At 34.0% G+C, this 22,501-nt stretch overlaps 2 protein-coding genes and 1 pseudogene across 2 annotated transcripts; 2 read left to right on the top strand and 1 right to left on the bottom strand.

The window, feature by feature from the left end:
- The first annotated feature begins 437 nt into the window (after nt 1–437).
- Nucleotides 438–6,164, top strand: LOC115955447 (phenylalanine ammonia-lyase). The gene is made up of 2 exons (XM_031073568.1): nt 438–1,015; nt 4,160–6,164. The coding sequence occupies exons 1-2, from the start codon at nt 636–638 to the stop codon at nt 5,907–5,909; spliced, it is 2,130 nt and encodes a 709-aa protein (XP_030929428.1). The 5' UTR covers nt 438–635; the 3' UTR covers nt 5,910–6,164.
- A 3,383-nt stretch (nt 6,165–9,547) lies between these two features.
- On the bottom strand, nt 9,548–10,876 carry LOC115957093 (annotated as a pseudogene).
- Nucleotides 10,877–16,543: 5,667 nt separating this feature from the next.
- Nucleotides 16,544–21,570, top strand: LOC115956075 (adenosine kinase 2). Its single transcript, XM_031074534.1, has 12 exons — nt 16,544–16,838; nt 18,429–18,482; nt 18,798–18,844; nt 18,981–19,012; nt 19,125–19,226; nt 19,316–19,383; nt 19,737–19,813; nt 19,905–20,002; nt 20,084–20,154; nt 20,228–20,294; nt 20,389–20,572; nt 21,152–21,570. The coding sequence occupies exons 1-12, from the start codon at nt 16,756–16,758 to the stop codon at nt 21,292–21,294; spliced, it is 1,026 nt and encodes a 341-aa protein (XP_030930394.1). The 5' UTR covers nt 16,544–16,755; the 3' UTR covers nt 21,295–21,570.
- Nucleotides 21,571–22,501: the final 931 nt, after the last annotated feature.

The raw sequence follows: 22,501 nt of genomic DNA, 5'->3' as shown, positions 1-22,501 counted from the left end.
TTTTTTTTTAAATATTATATTATTATTGTTTTTTCATAGCAATCTTATTTTTAAGAGGGGTTAGGAGGCCTAATTCATAAGAGTTGGATGAGAAATTGAAGAAATGGATGGGGGGTTTTGATGACGATATGCTTTGGTGAAGGATTTGGCTTTCTCTTTTTCTCTCGCTGTTCACTCACTCGACTCGATCACTCACTCACCAACCCCCTTCTCACCCTTCAAGCTCTTTTTTCTATCATTGACGAGTAAAACCCCGCGTTTTGTTCATTGTCACTGACCAACATTTTTTCCACGTGTCTCGATCTTACCCGTCCAATGCTCCTGATGATCCAACGGCCACGTGCAATTTTCAACTAACCCGTCGGCCAACTCACCAACCACTCAATGTTACATTGCTCTCTCCTATATAAATATGCCAATTTTGGTGAACCATCTCAGGAATATTTTCGCTCCTCACAAAGCTTGAAAATTTCCGCAACACTATTTTTTTCTATTTTTTGTCTCATTGCTTTTCATCTCTAGCCATTTCATGCACTGTTGATCGGTTTTTGTCATCTGGGTCATTGAGAAAATTTGACATTAAACTCTCTTAAGAGTTTTTAGTGTGTTGTGTCCATTTTCATTCTTAAAAAAAAATGGAATATTGCAATGGAAATGGTTCATCAGTTAACTCTTGCAAGAGCAGTGACCCATTGAACTGGGGGTTAGCTGCTGAGGGGCTCAAAGGGAGCCACCTTGATGAGGTGAAGCGCATGGTTGATGAGTTTCGTAAGCCAGTGGTTAGGCTAGGGGGTAAGAGCTTGACCATAGCTCAAGTCGCTGCAATTGCTAGCCAAGATGGTGCGATCAAGGTGGAGCTAGCTGAGGAAGCCCGGGCTGGGGTTAAGGCCAGCAGCGATTGGGTCATGGACAGCATGGACAAAGGCAAGGACAGTTATGGTGTCACCACTGGTTTTGGTGCAACCTCGCATAGGAGGACCAAGCAAGGTGGAGCCCTTCAAAGAGAGCTCATTAGGTAATTTTTTTTTTTTTTTTTTAACTATGTGATTGACTATATTTGATTAACTTTTTTTCTTTTTCTTTTTCTTTTCTTCTTATTGTTGAGAATTTAAAGTTCTACCACTTTAATGTCCCTGCTACAAGTAAACGTGACTAAACCAACCACCTATATTTAATTTTCTATACCTTTAGCTAAGATTAAGTTTAGGAAATGCATATTTCCACATCTTTCCTTATCTTCTTTTCATTAACGGCGGCATGACTTTAGTGTTTTACATTAAATACAGATTGATTTAGCCAGAAATATGGGGGCAATCTTACAATACTTTTGGGTGCATATTTCTCCTCTTACATAATTGTAGATCATACTAATTAAATTCATGGTGGAACTTACAATTTATGTGAGAATGAAAGAATACGTATTTATGGTACTCTTGAAGTATTTAATAATTTTTCAAAATATAGTTAGAAAAAACTTATGAAAAGTGATATATATATATATATATATATATATAATTAAAAGATTAGATGAAACTGATTTATTAGATTATTATGAGACGGTTTCATAGTTTTTGGTGTGTGTAGGGGGCATCAACCTCAAGTCACGCACATGGAATTGTTTCTTTCTTTAACGGGCCTCCGAATTGGTGTGGTGTTGTGTGTGCGTCGCATGAAGTCACAATCACACGGAACAGTTCCTTGTTTTGAGTGACTTCTTGCATAAGAAAAAATGGTGGTAACACGATAAATGAGACACCTTTTATTATAACTTAGTCAATATGTTAGAGTTATGGACCTACATAAATTTATAATTTTTTCTCCATCACTTACATCATAGCATTTTTAATAAAGACTAATAATAAAATGCTGTAACAACTTTAATTGGTATAGGTAATTTATAAGAGTAATGCTAAAAAAAAAAAAAATTATAATATTTTATTATTTTTCACAATAAATTAAGTTGGTGAGTTTTTATCGGTTATTATCACAAGAGGAGTACTTGTTGTCGTCTTTGGTTCATGGTTCATGCTCTGCCACTCACTCTTTGTTGTATTATTATTATTATTTTTTTTTTAATTTTTTTGCTCCCTTGATAGACAATCTTGCTGCTACTTTTTTTTTTTTTTTTTGATAATCCAAACTTGCTGCCACTTACATGATATAGCGTAGACCTGGCATATATAATAATCTTATTATCAAAATTGATAGTGTATCATAATAAAAGCACGACTATAAGTTTTAAATAATTGAAAAAAAAAATCGATATGGTAAACTATTTGATTGGCGTAATTTATACAGAAAGGTTGAATGTTTCCGTCAGATATATTCAAATCTAAGGAAGTTGCCTGATAACATCAATAATATAACTTTAAAAAGTTAATAATGTAAAATATATAGCCGATTGGAATGATTCAATTTCTTATATAAATAAACGAGTTAGTACAAAATTCGAGGTTTGATATTCATATGATTACCTGTTCCATGGATACAAAAAATTATTTTTAAATATAGTGACTTCATAAGAAATGATTGAATTTCTTTATGGTTATTAGATTGAGTCTTGACATGTTCAACTCATAAAGAAAGCTAGTGTGTAATTTGGATTTCTTTCTTGGTTTTTTAAAAAAAAAAAAAAAAAAAAATTATTTTGCCTCTTTCGTGACCAAACTACCTTGATTTAAAGACAAATAGGTAAAAAGAACTTTCGCAATAAATTGACTTAACAATCACATATTCACACCGGTGCTTGTGACTTTTATAATGTCTAGCAAAAAAAGAAAAAAGGAAGCACGGAAGGTAAATAGTACTATTGTACGAGTGAACGTGAAGTCTTAGTTAGAAGTTAGAATAAAAGAACTTTTGAATTTGTACATAATAAAGAATGATTACAAACCAACTTTTACACCTTGAATTGGGGTGTTAAAATTTTCTTTTGAAATGTGATTTAAATATATTTTTTAATTATTTTAAAAAATATATAGGAGAAAAGGTAGGTGGGGAAAAAAGTTGAGGCAAATTGACCCACGTATGTGATTTATCATATGCACAGCCATCAATACTCTGTATAGCCGATATTCTAGGTGTAAGGTTGTATTATTGAACCAATCTGAGATGGACAATAAAGCTATCAATCCCATCTGTACCTGAAGTAGTCCAACTCTGCCAACACTGAGGTCCATATATGATAGAAACATGAAATAAATTTGAAATTTTTTCACTTCAAAAAAGAAAAAAAGAAAAAGAGTTATTAGGGGTATATTTATTTATTGGTGAAAGGGATATGTTAATTGTTTTGAAAGGTTCCACTCCTCGTCTGCCAAAGCCAAACAAATTTATAAATTCCTAGAATTTTTTTTTTATTTGGGAAAATGATGTGCCTTTGAAAATTAACTTCTGAATTTCTGATGTCAAAGAAACATTAATTAAATATGTCCCTTATCTTGTAATATTCTTCTATACGTGTATTTGAAGTTTAGTTTTCTAACAAGCATAGAATCAGTCTTTCATTTTATGCTCTCATCCTTAGCTGTTATGTGCAGGCTTCTTTTAACATATTAGTATGCAAATCTCCAAATTGGACAATTTTTTTTTTTTTTTTTTTTTTTTGATTTTGTGGTCCACACATGATTATTAGTATGTATTAATAAGAATGAAATTTAATAAATTGAACTTGACATTTCTTATAAATGATAGTTGAACTGGTTTGGCATTAGAAAATTAAGTCTGCATATGTTGTCAATTCTTGCTGTCCTCCTGTGCCAAAGTCAATGCTACTCATAATTAATAACTTAAGCATACTTTATTAATAAGAGTCTTGAGTGGAGATCCAAGATTCATTCTCATTTACTTTAATAATATTAAGATAAAATACAGTTGCAACATATATTGACTCGTTTTTAGTATTTCCTTAAATTTCACAAAGTCTATGGCCTTACTTTTCTTCCAAATATGGACTGGACTAAGAAACAGCCACTACCTTAAAATGATCAGTATAATTGAGCTAAAGCAAGTCCAACCAAATTTATTTAAGATAAATAATAGTAATAATAATAATGAAATGATTCTTCACAAGTCATAATGCCACTATGCATAATTTGTATGTTCATGTGCTTATCAATCTTTGCTAATATGTTTTTCATGGAAATTTTGTTGCACACAGATTCTTGAATGCTGGAATCTTTGGCAATGGCACTGAATCATGCCACACATTACCTCACACGGCGACTCGTGCTGCTATGTTGGTGAGGATCAACACCCTCCTCCAAGGTTACTCAGGCATCAGATTTGAAATCATGGAAGCCATAACCAAGTTTCTCAACCACAACATTACTCCATGCTTGCCACTCCGGGGTACCATCACTGCATCGGGCGACCTGGTTCCTCTATCTTACATTGCTGGGCTTTTAACAGGCAGACCCAATTCCAAGGCTGTTGGGCCCAATGGAGAGTCTCTCGACGCTACCAAGGCCTTTGAATTAGCAGGGATTGATGGTGGGTTTTTTGAATTACAACCGAAAGAGGGTCTAGCACTAGTGAATGGCACTGCAGTTGGGTCTGGCCTAGCTTCCATGGTTCTTTTTGAGGCCAACGTACAAGCTGTTTTTGCTGAAGTTTTATCAGCAATTTTTGCCGAAGTGATGCAAGGAAAGCCCGAATTTACAGACCACTTGACACATAAATTGAAGCACCATCCTGGCCAAATTGAGGCAGCAGCTATAATGGAACACATTTTAGATGGAAGTGCTTATATAAAAGCAGCCCAAAAGTTGCATGAGATTGATCCTCTTCAGAAGCCTAAACAAGATCGTTATGCCCTTAGAACCTCTCCACAATGGCTTGGCCCACAAATTGAAGTTATCAGGACAGCAACCAAGATGATTGAGAGGGAGATTAACTCAGTGAATGATAACCCATTGATTGATGTTGCAAGGAACAAGGCTCTACATGGTGGTAACTTCCAAGGGACCCCAATTGGTGTTTCTATGGATAACACACGTCTAGCCATTGCTTCAGTTGGCAAACTAATGTTTGCTCAATTTTCAGAGCTTGTCAATGACTATTATAACAATGGATTGCCTTCAAATCTCACAGCAAGCCGCAATCCAAGTTTGGATTATGGTTTCAAAGGTGCAGAAATTGCAATGGCATCTTACTGCTCAGAACTCCAATTCTTAGCCAATCCTGTCACCAACCATGTCCAAAGTGCTGAGCAACATAACCAAGATGTAAACTCTTTGGGGTTGATTTCCTCAAGAAAGACAGCTGAGGCTGTGGACATATTGAAGCTCATGTCAACCACTTTCTTAGTTGCATTGTGCCAAGCTGTTGATTTAAGGCATATGGAGGAGAACTTGAAGAACACTGTCAAGAACACAGTCAGTCAAGTGGCTAAAAGAGTCCTAACCATGGGCTCGAATGGTGAGCTTCACCCATCCAGGTTCTGTGAAAAAGACTTGCTCAAGGTTGTTGACAGAGAGTACGTTTTTGCATACATTGATGACCCCTGCAGTGCAACCTATCCATTAATGCAAAAGCTAAGGCAAGTCCTGGTTGAGCATGCTTTGAACAACGGTGACAAAGAGACCAACTTGAGCACTTCAATTTTCCAAAAGATTGGAGCTTTTGAGGAGGAGCTTAAGACGCTTTTGCCCAAAGAAGTAGAGGGTGCAAGGATAGAAATTGAGAATGGGAAAGCAGCAATTCCTAACCCAATTAAGGAGTGCAGGTCGTACCCACTATATAGGTTTGTGAGAGAAGAATTGGGAACAAGTTTACTAACTGGTGAGAGAATTCGATCACCTGGTGAAGAATTCGATAAGGTATTCTCAGCAATGTGCGCAGGGAAGTTGATTGATCCTTTGCTGGATTGTCTGAAGGAGTGGAATGGTGCTCCTCTTCCTATAAATTAAGATTGCTTTAATTTGTTACATTAAAATTGTTATTGTTACGATCGGTTTTTTTTTTTTAATAGCTTATTGTCAATGTATCTGGTATATGACAATATGTAATATCAAACTGTCTATGCTAGCCGTTTGTTTTTTTGTTATTATATAATAATATTTGTGTGTACTTTTGAGCTCAGTAAAAGTGTACAACAATGGAGGGCTTTAAGCCCTCCAAAAAGCTTCATGAAAAAAAGTAATTTGTTGTTTTTTTTATTTCTACTATTAATCTTGGCGTAATGGCGTGTGTGCGTGAGGTATTAGTTTTCTAATTTCCATGATGGCACAATGCACATACAATATTTCTTACCATATTTAGAGTGGCATCAATGCCAGAAAATCCTCAGTTAAGCCCACAATTCTTGAAATACATAAATTCTGATCATGTGTTTTTGCTTTAACAAAGCTTGGATTCTATTCTCCCAATCATTTTTCTCTAAGGCAAGGATATTGAAGAGCTCATAAAGCCTCGGTAATAAAATTCGGGTTTGTATTTTTTTTTTTTTGAGAACTATCGAGTGTGTTTGAATTTGAGTGATTTGTGAGCATTGGTTGTGAAAGTTTGGTTGAGAGCTGTTATAATCCATATTAATGAATGAATTTTGTTGGTGTTGTTAGACTTGAAGTTTGCCGAACCACATTAAATTTGTATCTCGTGGTGCTTGCCCTTTTATTATTTTGCATGTGTTGCACAAAACTAAACATAACATCCAAAAATTCACACTTTTTTTTATATAGTTGTAGAAATTAAACAAACCATTTATGTAACAGGAGAATAAAGGATGCAATACAGTGACCAGGTATTCCCATTTCTAATTTGTCCAGAAATCTTTGTGATTCATGATGATCTTGAAGGCAGTGAGTGAAATTCTATAGCCAGGTCACATCAAGGCAAACTGGTGAAATACTCAATTATACAACTTCATCTTCCCTGGAGGTTTCTTTTTGGGTTTTTCCTATGAGTTTATGGTCTCTACGGAATCCATCATTTGGATTTTGCTGTGTTACAACCTGACAGACATCGCATGCTATTGCTTCCAAACTCCAAAGAGCTGTGGAACCAATCAGAGGAATCATTGTGCTCAATTATTTGCCTCTTTGGTGCGGAAGTAGGGATGGCAATGGGGCGGGACCGAAGGATGGGGTCTTCGTCCCTGCCTCGCATGGTTTTGTCTTGCTCCATCTTCGTCCCGCTCTGCCCCGCATCGCATGACGGGGAATACTTTCTCACCCCATCCCCACCCCCTGGGGCCCCGCGAAGCCCCGTCCTGTCCCGTAAAACTTTACTTTTTGTTAATTTGCCCTATAACTAGTACAATTTTTTTAATAAAACTTATTTCATTAATAAAAATATACTTGAAATTACAAATTTATCCCATCAAATCAAATCAATTTTTAGAAAATAAAGTATTATTATATCGTTATTATTAAAAGTAAAAGGAGGGAAAATGGGGTTCATTTTGAGGTTTGATTTTTTTATTAGTGTTATTTTCCTCTTTTCTTCCCAATTTTGATTGAAAAAAAAAAGTAGGTCAAACGGAAAATTCCACCCGGCCCATTTCTCTTTCCTCCCTTTTTCACCCCAACTAAACAATTGATCATTTTTTTCCTCTTTCTTTTCCTACCCACATTTCGCGCATCTCCCTTATCACCTCAAACAAACATGGCAATAAAGTTTTGGGTTTTTTCATTTTGGCAATTTATGTTTGAAAATTTTTATTTTGTACCTGCATGTTTGATTCAGTTTTTTGTTTAATCCTTCATGCTTGATTAAGTTTTCTATTTGGATTTCATGAAAATGAAAATTTTGAAACATAAAGAGCTAATATGAAAACAAATAAAATATGAATGTTAAAATGAAAATTTTGAAACGTAAAGCGTCAATATGAAAATAATTTTAAATTTTAAGGGCTAAATATGTACTTTGGTCTTACCTTAATGAACTTAAAAAAAAAAAAAACAGATAAATTAACAAAGTTAAAAAAAATATTGGCAAGATCATTATCAATGGGAAAAAAAATTCATTTGTAGTGAAACCTTGTGATGTGCTTATATTGTTATACACATGGAACTCAAGTAGTTGTAAAAGTTTACCATCATGTTAATGTATATTGCATATATAGCAAACAATCAATAGTCGTATAAATAAGTGTCTCATTAATGGCCAAATTTCAAATAATGACGAGGTTAGATATGGCTCATGCGCTCATCCACTGGCCAAATTCCCCGTGTGGATGGGCTCATGCTCTGTCCAATATTGATGTGACATTTACAATTACAAACTAAAATCGTATTATATCATGTTACTATTAGACTGCTCACATTCAAAATAGGGAGGGTTAGGCATTTGTTGTCTGACTTTCTTAATGGCAAATATATTTTGTTTTCTTTTAAAAAAAATTTCATGTGAAAAATACAGGTCAATCTAATCTGACTCGGAGCCTAATTGACCTAACTTGTTTTCAATCCGCTTAAAATAACTCATTTTTTACTTAAACTTGTTTTGGCCCGACCTGACTCGCCTATTTGCCACGTTTACTAACACCTTCTCACTTTGTAACCTAATCCCCGAATCAAGATCTCGGGTTTTATATATGGTGCTTTATCCAATGCTTGTAATTTCTTTAGGTTGTAACTAAAATCAAAACCTTGTACTTTCTTTAGACGGTAACTAGGACACAAAGCGACGTAATTACTATCAAATGTCACTTTCATGCAATATTTAGTGAAAATTTCAATTGCTTAGTTTGCATTTTAGTTTTTCTCTCTTTTTTTTTTTTTTAAAAATTAAAAATAAGTGGTGACATCACAAATATTTCCCCCAAAGTGATTTCACAAGTCTCTTTGGAAAGCAACCAGTTTTTTCTCAATCTCTCACATGTTTTTATTTTTTATTTGATGAAAGTCTCTCAAATGTTTAAAACAAAACATGACATCATTCTTGATATTATCTAACATCACAACTCATAGAAAAGATATAAGAAAAAGGTGATATATATATATATATATATATATATATATGTAGACACAAACACAAGATGTCAAGAAAGAGCTGGGATTTGATTTCCGCTCCATGTTGGATATGCTCTGAGGCTACTGGGTCATTTCATTTCATAATCATCTTTAACATCCACTTAGATTTGGACTGTCTAAGATAATCCTCACAGTTTATCAAAGGTAATTGGGCCGAACATAAACAAGGAAAATAGATTTGGGCCACTGAAATGCAAGTGTACAAGGCCTTCACTCTAAATCCTAACATTGAAACAAAGGCTACTGTCTCTCCAAGCTGTGAAGTATGGGAAATTTATTTATTTATTTTTAAATCTTTTTATATGCGAGTCCAAATTTCTTTTTCTCTTGTTTCTTTTCTTAATACATGTGTACAGTCAAACAGTAATATATTATAAAATTATGTACAATTACTATTTCTTTAAGAAAAAAACACACACACAATACTGTAAAATAATTTGAGGCAAAAAAAAAAAAAACAATAATAAAAATAAAAATATAACCACAAAGTCAATTTATTCAGGGGGAAAAGAAAAGCAATACAACCACAAAGATTCAAGAAAAATATATATACAACCATATAGCTCATTCTATCACCATGGATTAGGAGTAATCCAAAAAGGTGGTGGATCAAACTTCTCCAAATCATAATTGTAAAATGGCCTAATCTCCTCATCTTCTAAATTGAACAATCCAAAATCATGGCCACCATACAAGTAGTTCACGTCCACGTCCATCTCAGACCATCGATCATCCGTGAAATAAATTGAATTTGATATGCACTCTGAAAAATCATGACTGGACAATGACATCGACTGATTCCCGCCCAAAATCACATTTTGATCCTTCAAAGACTCCACCTTTTCCAACATTTTCTTACTCAAATCTAACTTGTAGACACAAAACAACCTAGTATGGTATGGACAAACCAAATGTTGTGTGTCACTGGAACTGAGTAAGTAAGATTCATCAACAACATCTCCTTCTGCATTTACAAAATTTCCAATGGTGCGTTGGATGATCAAGAAGTCACTTGATGTCTTCACCAAATACAACTGAGTTGAAACTTTGTCTCTGGGAAGTTTACTATCAACATATTTCAGTGGTGTTGTTGAAGGTTCAATGCTCAAAATTTTCGTTGGAAGAGCACTCTGAAACTCCTACACTTCCACTGAACAATTGTATCTTAATGCGTAAAGCCGATTATCATGGCATATAATGTCATAGTAGCCTCAATTTTCACCCACAAAGTTGGTCCATGTTGTGTCTCCTTGCTTACAGAATGCAAGGCTTGAGAGAGTGCCATAAATCATCACCACCGCCCCAAAGTTGTTGGAATGTGATGGGTCTGCAAACAAGATAGCTTTGCTGATAAAATTCTTCTTAAATTGGGCAAATTTGGACCTATCAATTGGGTTGAGGAATTCAACAGGAATCAATGGGAGTTGAATGTGAACTCTGGAGAAGGGATTAAAGAGAATTGGGTTGGCTTCCTCATCCAACATTACTAGCTAGCCGTGACAAGAACCCACACACCAAACATCATCACCAAAAGCCTCAAACACATCCTTCATCTTGTAAACCTTCTTTTCTACGAGATTAAAGAAGCGGCATGTTGTAAAGTCGCCTTCTTGGTCGCTAGGAAGCATGAGCCATGGAGTACTTTGAATGGAATGAGGTTCTGCTTGTGATTGTGTAACTGCGGATCTCCAGGAAGAACACACAGCTTTGTAGCGAATAGTGTCAACAAAGAGAACCTTTCTTAGGATGAGTCCTAGGAATTCAGGAGGGAGGTCTAACCATGAACATGATGATGAGCACTTTGCTTCAGTTTCAGCCTTCCATGCTTTGCTTGAAAATTTCCTTCTTTTTCTAAACCTCTCACCCAAAATTTTTCTTCTTTTTCTAAAGCTCTCACCCATGATTGATTTTGTGTTCTATCGACTAAGGATTTCCTATCTGGAGTTCTGCTTTTAATTTGTACTCAAAACTGACTTATTTATAATCGAAAACACTACTGAGCACCGACTTTGTTTTCGGTGTTTTGATACGCCCACTTTGATTCAAAAATTCTAAGTGGGAAGCATTTTTTTTTAGAAAATTTTAAAACCAGTCTTTCCTAATCCTTTTAGGACTAGGATTGGGACTAATTTACTACTCCTTCTAGGACTAGGAGTAGTAATACTACTCCTTTTAGCAATAGGAGAAGATGTAGATAGCTTTTTCCAAACCAAAACCTCTGCTTTTCAATTCAATTCAGCTTTATCTCTCTCTCAATTTTTGTTTTACTACTGGGAATCTCTTTGTCAATAAACTGAAAGTGCAAGTGGGTCTCGAATATTTTTTGCAAATTATGTTAGATATATTTATGATAAAGTAGGGGAAATGGGTTCTTTTTGGATTGAATATAATTAAATTGTTAGTATTTTGATGGGTTGGAATTATTTATTTATTTATTGAGTTTAATCTGAAATTTAATGGGTCTTAAACAAATTGTGTTAGGTTTTGTTTAGATGATACATGTGTTCTTGTCCTCCTATGTAGCATCTTTGGCTTATTGATAGTGACTGTAACGTCTTGGGATGAAGCTATTTGGGAAGAATGGCTGATGTTTGTAGCCATCTATCTAGCTATCTATCTATCAATCTATATATATATATATAGAGGTAAAGTTTAGAGAAAGTTCAGTTAGAATTTGAAATTAGAATACAATTTTGTGCCATATGTCTATATTTATGTAGGGACCACACTATAATTATTCACTTAAATTTTTTATTTTTTGTACCAAATGAGTTAATGAGTGCAACTAAGAATATAATATTTCTATATATATATTAACAGGTAATGCTCAGAGAAAGTTAAATTAGAATCCAATTTAAATTTATGTAGGAATCACGCCATAATTATTCATTTAAGTTTTTTAATTTTTGTGCTAAGTGAGTTAATGAATGCAAAATACTCAGAATCTAATATTAATGAACCAAAAAAAAAAAAAAAAAACTAATCACATATACTCAATACAAATCATCAAACAACAAAGATAACCACACATTCTATCTTATTAAAAATTAGAAAAAAAAATGATCATAAGTAGTATTAAATTTAGGTAAGAATTGTAATATATGACTAATTGCGTTTACTTTTAAAAGAAAAAAATTTGACTAATTATTTATATTTTTATGATAGAAATTGTATTTAAGTTTAAATGTATCCATACATATGCATGTGTTACATGATATTTTATTATTATTAATAATTTGACTAGTTATATATATTTTTATAATAAAAATTGTGTTTAATTTTAAATGCATCCATCCGGATGTGTTTGCATGAGTTACATGTTAGTAAGAATTAAGAATAAAGGATGTCAACAGCATAATTTTCAACCACTATCAGCACTTTAATTTTCAATTAGGATAGAAAGTGCTCTGTCAACTGTATAATGTTATAGTGGATTCAGACTAGAATTTAAGAGGATATAAATTCACAGTAAAATTTAGGAATATACTAAATATTATGTATGTCTAATGTCTGTGTTACTTTGTAACTGTTGTTTCAGATCCATAAATTTATTAATCAATTTCTGCCAGTCAAATTTGCAGGAACACTAACATGGGTTGTAAAGAATTGTTAAATGCATCAGATTTAGATTGGTTTACTTTTCATTTTTTCGTGTGTGCTTTCCTTTTTTGATTGATAAAATTATGCATGTGCTTGGTGGGTTTTAAACCCATGACTTTACCCTCTCTTTTTGTGTGTTTATCTAAGATTAATGTGTGACATAATAGATGATACAAGTGAAAATTTGTGTGGAACCATTCAAATAAAATAACAGAATTAGTCCTATAGCAGTCATGTATGGTGCTGCTGGTTTAATTTGACAGTGTATGTCCTGTCCTTGTATGGGTTTCCTAATCTTGTTTATCACACACAGTATCATGTGATTGAAAAAGGCTTCACAGTGGCATCTTGTTGCTCTTAAGGGGGTTTGCTATTTGTGTTGGTCTAGTTGTTTGCTTCTATCTTGTTGTTCAGAAAACTACTTGTACATTTGTATTGGTAAATCAGGGAATTGTTACTTTTCACCAGTTTTACTTTTACCTGATTGTGATAGATGAAATGCAGTGGCTTTACTTTTCTGAAAATAAAATTTTGACTACTTTTTAGCATAAGGACTACTATTTATGACATTTTCATACTCAAGATCACTTAATTGAAACTAGCCCCATCACAATAAAGCTTTTTTTTTTTGGTTTAATGTCATAATTTTCTTTTTTAAAAAAAGATTTGGATAAGTTTGTTTCGAAGATATGGATTAATAGGAGAGTGTTCTATTTGTAGGTATTTAAGTGGAGTTGGAGATATATTTTTACCGGGTTGTCCTCAAGTTTTTTTTCCTATTAAACGTAAAGTTTATGAGTATTTTTGAATCACATAAAAGTCCAATCCAAAAATAAGAATCTTCTTATAAATATCACTTAATTGAAATGAAATAAAAGATCACTTAAATCCAGTCCAAATAGAGGAATCTTCTTATAAATATCACTTAATTGAAATGAAATAGAAGAACGCCTTGCATCATATTACAATATTAGAATAATCAAGTAGCATTATCACTTTTTGTTGTAACCTATGGTTTCTACTTTATGTAATTGCCTAATTGGTACAAGAAGAAACTGTTTGGAAAATTGAGTTTGTATATTATTGAATTAATGAACATATTTGTATTCCACTACTTGGAATAAATTTTTAATACCCTTCCATGTCTAATGTCTTCAAGCTTTTCAAGTCTCCTAGGTCCATTTACACGTATCCAAAATTCATGTAGTAGCCCACAATACTATTGGCTCTGCAAACCTTATTAAATATAATAATAGTATGCTGATATTAGATGTAGTGACCGGGAGAAACTCCTACAAGACAATTTCCTGTAAATCAAACTGGTGGTTAGAAACCCACTTCTTAGCAAGGTAACTTTTTTGACCCATTTAAATTAAGATCAACTTCACCATTTCAATGTTTTGTCACTCACATCATTGTCCATCTTCAATTGGTATGAAATTTGCAACTTCTCAGAATCTGAAATTGAATCTCGCTTAAAAATTTTCACTAATCTGATAATGAGTAGGTCTCAGTAGATCAATTTATTTGCCAATTTCGTGTATCCTAAGATTGACTTTCAAGCATCTCACTTTTAAATAGTTCTATACATTGTATATCAAAGAGTTATAAACTAGTGTACTAAAAAAAGTGTACTAAGTTGTATATCAAAGAGTTATAAACTAATGTACATTGTATATCAAAGAGTTATAAACTATGGGAAATGTTAACCAATGCCTTTAGAGCATTAGCATCTAGTTTCTACAAAATATCTAATTTTACCATCTCAAAAGTTACTTTATCTATTACACCATGCTATTTTACAATACACCCAATATCCCAACTTTTATATTCCTATAGAATACATTAAATTAATATATTTAGACAATAAAATATATAACCCAAAACAATAAAAAAATAGTATTTTAATTTTGTGGTGAGTCAGGGAGAGAGAGAAAGAGGAAGATGCTTTTTGAGGTGAATGAATAAAAAACATTATTCTAATTTTGCAAGTGAGCTGCCAAAGGCCTTGTAACTGAATTGACATTTTCTCATGCACAAAGTGCTTAAGAGTCAGGGTTAGCAGCATGTTGTAATTATTTCTCAAAAAAAAAAAAAAATTTGCAAGTGAGCTACATCACCATCATAAATTTAGGATAGTACTGTAGTACAAGTGCATTTTTATTTTTATTTTTTAACAATTGCAAGACTGGGTAATGGGCTTTTTTTTTTTTTTGCACTTTGAAGCTAAAATATAGCATATTAGAGTATACGCAAGACCGAGTTTTATGGCGAAAATGGCCAACTGGCCTTAAAAATGAAACTATCTAGTTAGTAGGCTCCCTTTAGAAACATATTTGATTTATAGCATCTCGAGTCTTAAAGACTCGATTTTGGACTTCTAAATCGAGTCTTTAAGGCTCGGTTTGTATGCTTGACCACGTCTGATGTGGCAGAGTTGCCATCTGGCATTGACATAGAAATCGAGTCTCTTAGACTCGATTTCTAACCCCTATATATATCCCTCACACCAAACACCAGAGCATCAGAGGAGGAAAAACCCAGAGAAAAAAAAAAAAGAAAAAAGAAAAGAAAACCAGAAACAAAGAGGAAGAGAAGATCGAGATCGGAGAAAACCAGAAACAGAAACTGACCAGCGACCCAGGCGGCCAGGGGCTCGCGCGGCCTGGGTCGCCCGCGGCCTGAGGCTCGCGCGAGCTTGGGTCGCCTGCGGCCTGAGGCTCGCGCGCGGCCTGGGGCTCGCGCGCGGCCTGGGGCTCGCGCGCGGCCTGGGGCTCGTGCGCGGCTGGGTCGCGCACGGTCTGAGTCTCGCGCGAGCCCCTGGCCGCGCTGGTGAGGTTTGGCAGTGAGGTTCTCTGTTTCTCTCCCTCTGATCTGATCTGAGTAGCTGTGTGTTTCTCTTTCTCTCCCTCTGATCTGATCTGCATTTGGGTATTTTGGCATGTAGAGACTTAGAATATTTTTTAAAAAATTTTGGGATTGAAATCGAGTCTCTAAGACTCGATTTCCGGTTGGAATACACGTGGAAATCGAGTCTAAGAGACTCGATTTCCATGTCAATGCCAGATGGCAACTCTGCCACATCAGACGTGGTCAAGCATACAAATCGAGGCTTAAAGACTCGATTTTGGAGCCCAAAATCGAGTCTTTCAGACTCGAGATGCTATAAATGAAATATGTTTCTAAAGAGAGCCTACTAACTAGATAGTTTCGTTTTTAAGGCCAGTTGGCCATTTTCGCCGAGTTTTATGAACTATTTTTAGAAATATTTTATTGAAAGGATAATAAAATAATAAATATAGTTGATAATTTTTTATAAAAATAATATCAAAATTTTTCTATTATAATTTATTAACAATTGCCCTAAAATTATTCCTTAATACGGCCTATAATCTATATAAATTTACTAAGTTATAAACTAGTGTACTAAATAAGTTGGAAGTTCGAAGAGGGGCAACAAGTCAACAACTTCGAGCTAAGGCATACAAAAGATGGCGTCATCATAGTTGGTGGGGTTGGTGACTTTGTATTTTTTTGACATCTCACTCACCACGAAGTTTATTTTGATTTTTTTTTTTTTAGGTTAAAATTTGTTATGTGTATACTACCATATACCTGTCATATCTTCTACCTCTATTGGAAAATGAAAAAAAACACTGTAGTGTTATCATTTTTAAAAAAAAAATGGGAATCAAACTTTTTTTTTAATTAGTAAAATATTAATGATTATAAAAAAATGCAGACATAGGACATTCTTTCATAGAATACCCCCTTTTCTTTATTAATGTTTAAAAAAAAAAATATAAATATCAAAATACTTTAAATCTATAATATCCATTTATGATTATATTTTTAATCTTTTAATATAAAATTTTGAGTTTTCTATCTTTCAATAAATAAATAAAAAACAAAAATTGAGCTTTTTTTTTTTGAGAGAATACAAATTACAAACTAAGAAGTACACATGTAATGTAAGAAAAGACAGTGAAAGAGTCCGGTGGGGGTTGGTGACTTGGGTGACATCTCACCTCCAAACTTCTTTACAGTATAAAAGCTGGAGCTTACCATAAATACCCAACTCAAAACCTAACCTTAATAGCTCCTTTCATTTTTCAATCTCATACTATCTATCATTCACATCTCTCTCTTTTTTTACTCATTCAATCTCAAATCTAGTTCAATGGCGTCCGAGGGAATCCTGTTGGGTATGGGGAACCCCCTTCTTGACATCTCAGCTGTGGTAGACGAGCAGTTCTTGAAAAAGTGAGTCTCTTTTATCTTGTTTTTCTCTACACTCTCTGTTTGGTTGCCCAGAAAAAAAAAAAAAATGCTGGAATGGTTGATAAAAATGAAACCTTTATGACATAGATTGATGTTTGGAATGTTAACAGTGTTTTGGTGTACTTTCTGTGCTTGTTAATGGGCAATTGTTTGTTTGCTTGTACTATTCTGGTGAATCTCAATATTTTTATTGGTATATGTAGGCTTATGGGGTTGGGGTGGCATAGATCTGAATACCCTTTTTCTGGATTTGGTTGTAGTGATAGATCTGTACATTTTCTTTGATGCATGATGTCATTTGCTGTGTTGGGTTGGCCAATCATGTGGATCATACTGATTGTCATTATATTAGTTCCCCAAATATGAAATTAATTGATAATCAACCTAATAAGAATCACGCTAAGATTTTATTTCCTGGATTTGACACTGTACATTGTACCACTTCATTTAAAAATTTGATACTTTTTTTTTTTAATAAATGATGTGACATGGGATATTCCTTTAGATTTGTAATGTTTAATCAAAACCATTATATGAATTCATTCAAATGGAGAAGATCCTTTTCCCATTTTGAAAGCTGACTGGTAATTGAATCTGTTTCACTATAATGAGTTCCCAGGCAAGGATCTGCTTTTTGATAACTTCCTTTAGTGAATAGTGCATATAACTTGCATTGAAGTAAATTTCATATAAGATGCTAGATGGTGATGTTGCATTTTATCAGGCATTAATTATTAGTATTATTTTTAAAAAATTTACATAATTGATGATAGAGGAGAAGAGTTATTCAAAATGATTTGTTAAAAGTGTGCCTTGAAGTTGTATATCAAATGCACTTTCATGGAGATCTTTTGGAATTGTGTCCTTCCACTATAGCTGAGATGCTTTTCTAACCCTTTTTGTCATTTTCTCATTCCCTCTTGATTGGAGGACCAATGATCAAATGGTTGTGTTGTACCAATTTAAATATGAGCCTATTTTCCATATGTAGGCATATGAAAGGTTTTTCTTAACCTTCATATTTTAATCCTATTTTGTTTGCGGGTCTTTTTCTTTTTGTGTGTCCCATTTGTATATGACCTGTGTTCAAGAATTAAATCTCTCTTCTTTGTGATCTTAAATATAATTAATTTTCAAAAGGAAATGAAAAAGAAAAGATTTTTAGTCTGTTGCAATCTTATAAAAAGGTAATGTGCCTAGATGACCAGGCATGAGATAAGATATATTGGGCGGTCATTTTAGTTGTACTGTGTGAGAATCGCTTCAGAAGGAGGCAAGATCTGCATTGAGCACTAAAATATCACTCCTGATCTACAAGTCATTTTTTTGAAGATTGTTTATGCTTGAATGGCTTGTTTGGAGGTTAAATGTCTTTAAAAAATAATTTATGTATGGGTTTTTAAGCTTATATTCTTTAAAGCTAACTAACCAAGTTCAGTAAATGAAATTGTAGATTTTGGCATTTTTGTTGAGCACTTTTGTTTTATTCAATGTTTTGCTTGTATATGAAAATGTTATCTATTGTGGTTCTATTTTGTCATTGGAACATTTGATTGATTTATTTGTTAACAGATACGACATCAAGTTGAACAATGCTATTCTTGCGGAGGACAAGCATTTGCCCATGTAAGTTTCTCTCTTTTCCTTTTTCTGTTACTAGATTTGTCTTTGATTTACTTATCTTGGTCACATTTTATAAAAATTAGAATCTGCTCTGCCCTGTTTTGTCCCTGATACTTGAGTACTAATTCGTAAATATTTTTTTCTTGATAAATTTTTTCTTAAAAAGGGAGTGCTATTTTACATGGAGTTATTTTCACTGTTTTCAATGCATATTATTTAAATTTCTTTGATACTTTAATTTTTTTCTGGATTTGCTACTAGATTAAACACTGCATTATGCTGAGTTTTTTTTTTTTTTTTTTTTTTTTTTCCCTAAAGGTATGATGAATTGGCATCTAAGCAGAATGTGGAGTACATTGCTGGAGGTAATGTGTTTATTTCTTTGACATGAATGCCTAATGATACTGTTGCTAATATGTCTTTATGAAAGATACCTATTTTTAATTTTATTATTATCTGTCTTGTAATGAGTAACGAGTTCCACATATTGTGTCACTTTAGGTGCTACACAGAATTCAATCAAAGTTGCCCAGGTCTGCTTTCATATTTCTAAGATAAAATTATTCATTTTTTTTTTATCTAAATTTTTATGAAATAGAATTGATAGGTTCTCCCTACCCTGCTTTCTTTTTTTGTCTCTCGCAGTGGATGCTCCAAATTCCTGGTGCAACTAGTTACATTGGCTCCATTGGAAAGGACAAGTTTGGAGAGGAGATGAAAAAAAATTCAAAATCAGCGGGTGTTAACGTGAGTTTCTCTTCATCTTAGACTTACCCCTCCCTGCTACATCTTTACTTTCTTCCTCATGTTAAGATGATTATCAAAATTGTAATCAGGTAAATTATTACGAGGATGAATCTACACCAACTGGAACATGTGCTGTTTGTGTGGTTGGTGGTGAGAGGTCGGTTCTATGTCATGTCTGCATGTAATCTCTTTTTCAAGCTCAGTTCTATAGGGATTTCTTTGATTGCTCCGTTTCATAATCATTTACATGTTGAATTGGATGAGTTTGGTAGGTTGTGTTTCTTGGAGAGATTATTTTGGTGCTTTCACTTGCATAAATGAAGAAAATAGTTTGTAATTATATTTAGATAATGCATATGCCAGGATATAGTCTACATGATTGGCCCATGTCCTACTCCCAAAGTTTCCAACTCATGGCTCCCATTATTATGCTCAAATCTGCCATAGAATGTTAAAATCAAAAGGCATCCAATTGTCATCTATTTGTTATTAATGAATATACATGTGCAGGTCACTTATTGCTAACTTGTCAGCTGCAAATTGTTACAAATCTGACCACTTGAAGCAACCAGAAAATTGGTCACTAGGTACTATGCTTCCTTGTCTCTTAAGTTTTCAAATTTTTGCTAGTATTAAGCCATGGCAATGTCAAGTTAATAAATTCCTCTGTTTGTACAGTGGAAAAGGCAAAATACATCTATATTGCTGGGTTTTTCCTCACTGTGTCCCCTGAATCTATTCAACTTGTTGCTGCACATGCAGCTGCCAACAACAAGGTATCACTAATGTAGTCAGATATTTATTCCTTGTAATTATATTTTGCACATTTGCTCTAGTGACCACCTCTATATTTGCAGGTCTTTGCGATGAACCTTTCTGCTCCATTCATCTGTGAGTTTTTTAAGGATGTGCAGGAGCAAGCTTTGCCGTAAGTCTTGCACTTCCCCCTGCCCCATTCATGATGTCACTTATGTAGACACTGACATGCTTTTTGGTTGCAGTTATGTGGACTATGTTTTTGGAAATGAGACAGAGGCAAGAACCTTCTCCAAGGTTCATGGCTGGGAGGTAATTATCGCTCTCTATTTGGGTTGCAAAGCTGAGAACTTCACTTATATTCTCCCCCTGCAAGTTACCTTATTCTTGTACTTTTTCTAATCAGACTGAGAACGTTGAGGAGATTGCTGTAAGGATTTCCCAGTTGCCCAAGGCATCAGGAACGCACAAGAGGATTACTGTTATTACTCAAGGTGCAGATCCTGTTGTAGTTGCTGAAGATGGTAAGGTGAAACTATTTCCTGTAGTCCTGTTACCCAAGGAGAAGCTGGTTGATACCAATGGAGCAGGTATTTGATTTCTTACCACTTTCTTTGACCTTAATTGTTTATATGACAAACAATTTTTTTTTTTTTTTTTTTAAATTCAAAATAGATGATGTTAGTTAGCATTATGATTTTCTGCCTCTTTATTTCCCTTTGTGGGAAGCTGTAAAGGTGGTGCTTGGAAAGAGCATAGGCAAAAATAATGATTGCGGGTTTAAGTTGTTTGAAGATCAATTTGTTGATAATATATTTAAAATTTCTTAAGGTAGTAATTGGTTAAGTGATGAGTTGTCTGAGTCCTCTTCTGGGTTCAGGTTTCATTTAGTGTTTGAAAATCTGATTTGGGTGAGCGGTGTCCTACAATACAGAATCTGCCCATTTAATGTCAGCTTCTATAAATTAATATAAAATTTTATCAGTGTTGTACCAAAAAAAGAAAGTTTAAAACGTGATATACTCGTGCTGTCAATGCAGTAAACTCTGTTACATTGATAATCAAATATTGCTTTGGGACAAATGAAGGATTAACACGATAGAAGAGAACCTGTTTAGTTTTAGTCCTCTTTATGGTCTTGTCTACATAAAATTCTCTTTTTGTGGCAGGGGATGCATTTGTTGGAGGATTTTTGTCACAGCTGGTTCAGGAGAAGCCCATTGAAGACTGTGTGAGAGCTGGTTGCTATGCAGCGAATGTTATAATCCAAAGGTCGGGCTGCACTTATCCAGAAAAGCCTGATTTCAGTTAAGCTCATTTGAAAGGTCGGGCTGCACTTATCAAGAAAAGCCTGATATCAGTTAAGCTCATTTGTTACACGACGCTGCACCCTTTCCTTGGCATTTGTGGTAGAGTTAATTTTCTTTTGCAATTGTTTTTGTTGCACACTGCATTTATTAACTCCTTAACCCGAATATCTGGTAAAGGAGTTTATTTTATTTTAAACATGAAATTTATATGCGATATCATCTACAACTTGGTTGAGGTTATCTATGGAAGTTTACTAGAACATATATCATTCTCATTATTATTATTATTTTGCTGAATAAAAATAATTTATCGAAGAACAAAGATTACAAAAATGCCTGGGCAGCTTCCTCCAAAATTAAATCAACAAAACTTGGACTAAAACCCAGATCAAAACTGCCATATACCGAATTGCTAAGAGACCATTTGGCGAATACATGAGCAGAATTGTTAGCTTCCCTGTGACCCCAGTTAAAGGATATCCCAACACTAGATTCAGTTACATGCCTGACAGACTCTACAAAATTAATAAGCATCCAAGGTGACTTCTTTGCTTCATATTTGACGGCCTCAATGCAGGTCTTAGAATCACTGTCTAAAAATAAACCGAGAGGCTGACAGGTTGGAAGATAAATTGCGTAGTCCATAGTGGATCAAGCCTAGTTGAGTTGATTTTGATTCATTTTTCATATTCTGGTCATTTTGCACTGTTCGGAAACCAAGTTGATGCCATGGAACTTTATTTTGTGCCCTCGACCCACTGTAGGTGGCTAAAGAGTATTTATGTCATGCATAAAATACTGTAATTTTATTGGTGAATCATATTTTGGTCAGAATTCTAGTTGAAAATACTGTCTTGCCTATAGTAGTTTTATGATGGATTGATGGAAGACTTGTAAGTCCTATATATCATCATAGAATCACTGCAATGGGGAAAAAAATATGGTAGGATTGAATTGTTCAATGTGGAAAACAAGCTGTCGAAAAGAAGGGAAATTGGGTTTTCTGTTGATCAACTTCAGTACATGATAGTATCAAACATTCAAAAACTATTTTCAGAAAATGTTTTAAATATAAATAAACGTGACACTAATGGTATTAGGCTATATCACATCACTGTAGTTCCATCAACTTTCAACAATTTAAATCTCAATATCAAAAAGAAAAAAAAAAAACATTTTACATCTCTCTAGATTGTTATCATTGGTGAT

The sequence above is a fragment of the Quercus lobata genome, chromosome 8 (assembly GCF_001633185.2).
Source record: "Quercus lobata isolate SW786 chromosome 8, ValleyOak3.0 Primary Assembly, whole genome shotgun sequence".
NCBI classification, from domain to species: domain Eukaryota; kingdom Viridiplantae; phylum Streptophyta; class Magnoliopsida; order Fagales; family Fagaceae; genus Quercus; species Quercus lobata.
This window is presented reverse-complemented; position numbering and strand designations above follow the sequence as displayed.

Excerpts from the sequence above, each read along its gene's own strand:
- LOC115955447 (XM_031073568.1), top strand. The coding sequence starts at position 636 with ATGGAATATTGCAATGGAAATGGTTCATCAGTTAACTCTTGCAAGAGC. Across the intron at positions 1,016-4,159 it reads CTTCAAAGAGAGCTCATTAG|ATTCTTGAATGCTGGAATCT; the intron begins GTAATTTTTTTT and ends TGTTGCACACAG.
- LOC115956075 (XM_031074534.1), top strand. The coding sequence starts at position 16,756 with ATGGCGTCCGAGGGAATCCTGTTGGGTATGGGGAACCCCCTTCTTGAC. Across the intron at positions 19,814-19,904 it reads ACCAGAAAATTGGTCACTAG|TGGAAAAGGCAAAATACATC; the intron begins GTACTATGCTTC and ends CTGTTTGTACAG. Across the intron at positions 20,573-21,151 it reads GGTTGATACCAATGGAGCAG|GGGATGCATTTGTTGGAGGA; the intron begins GTATTTGATTTC and ends TTTTTGTGGCAG.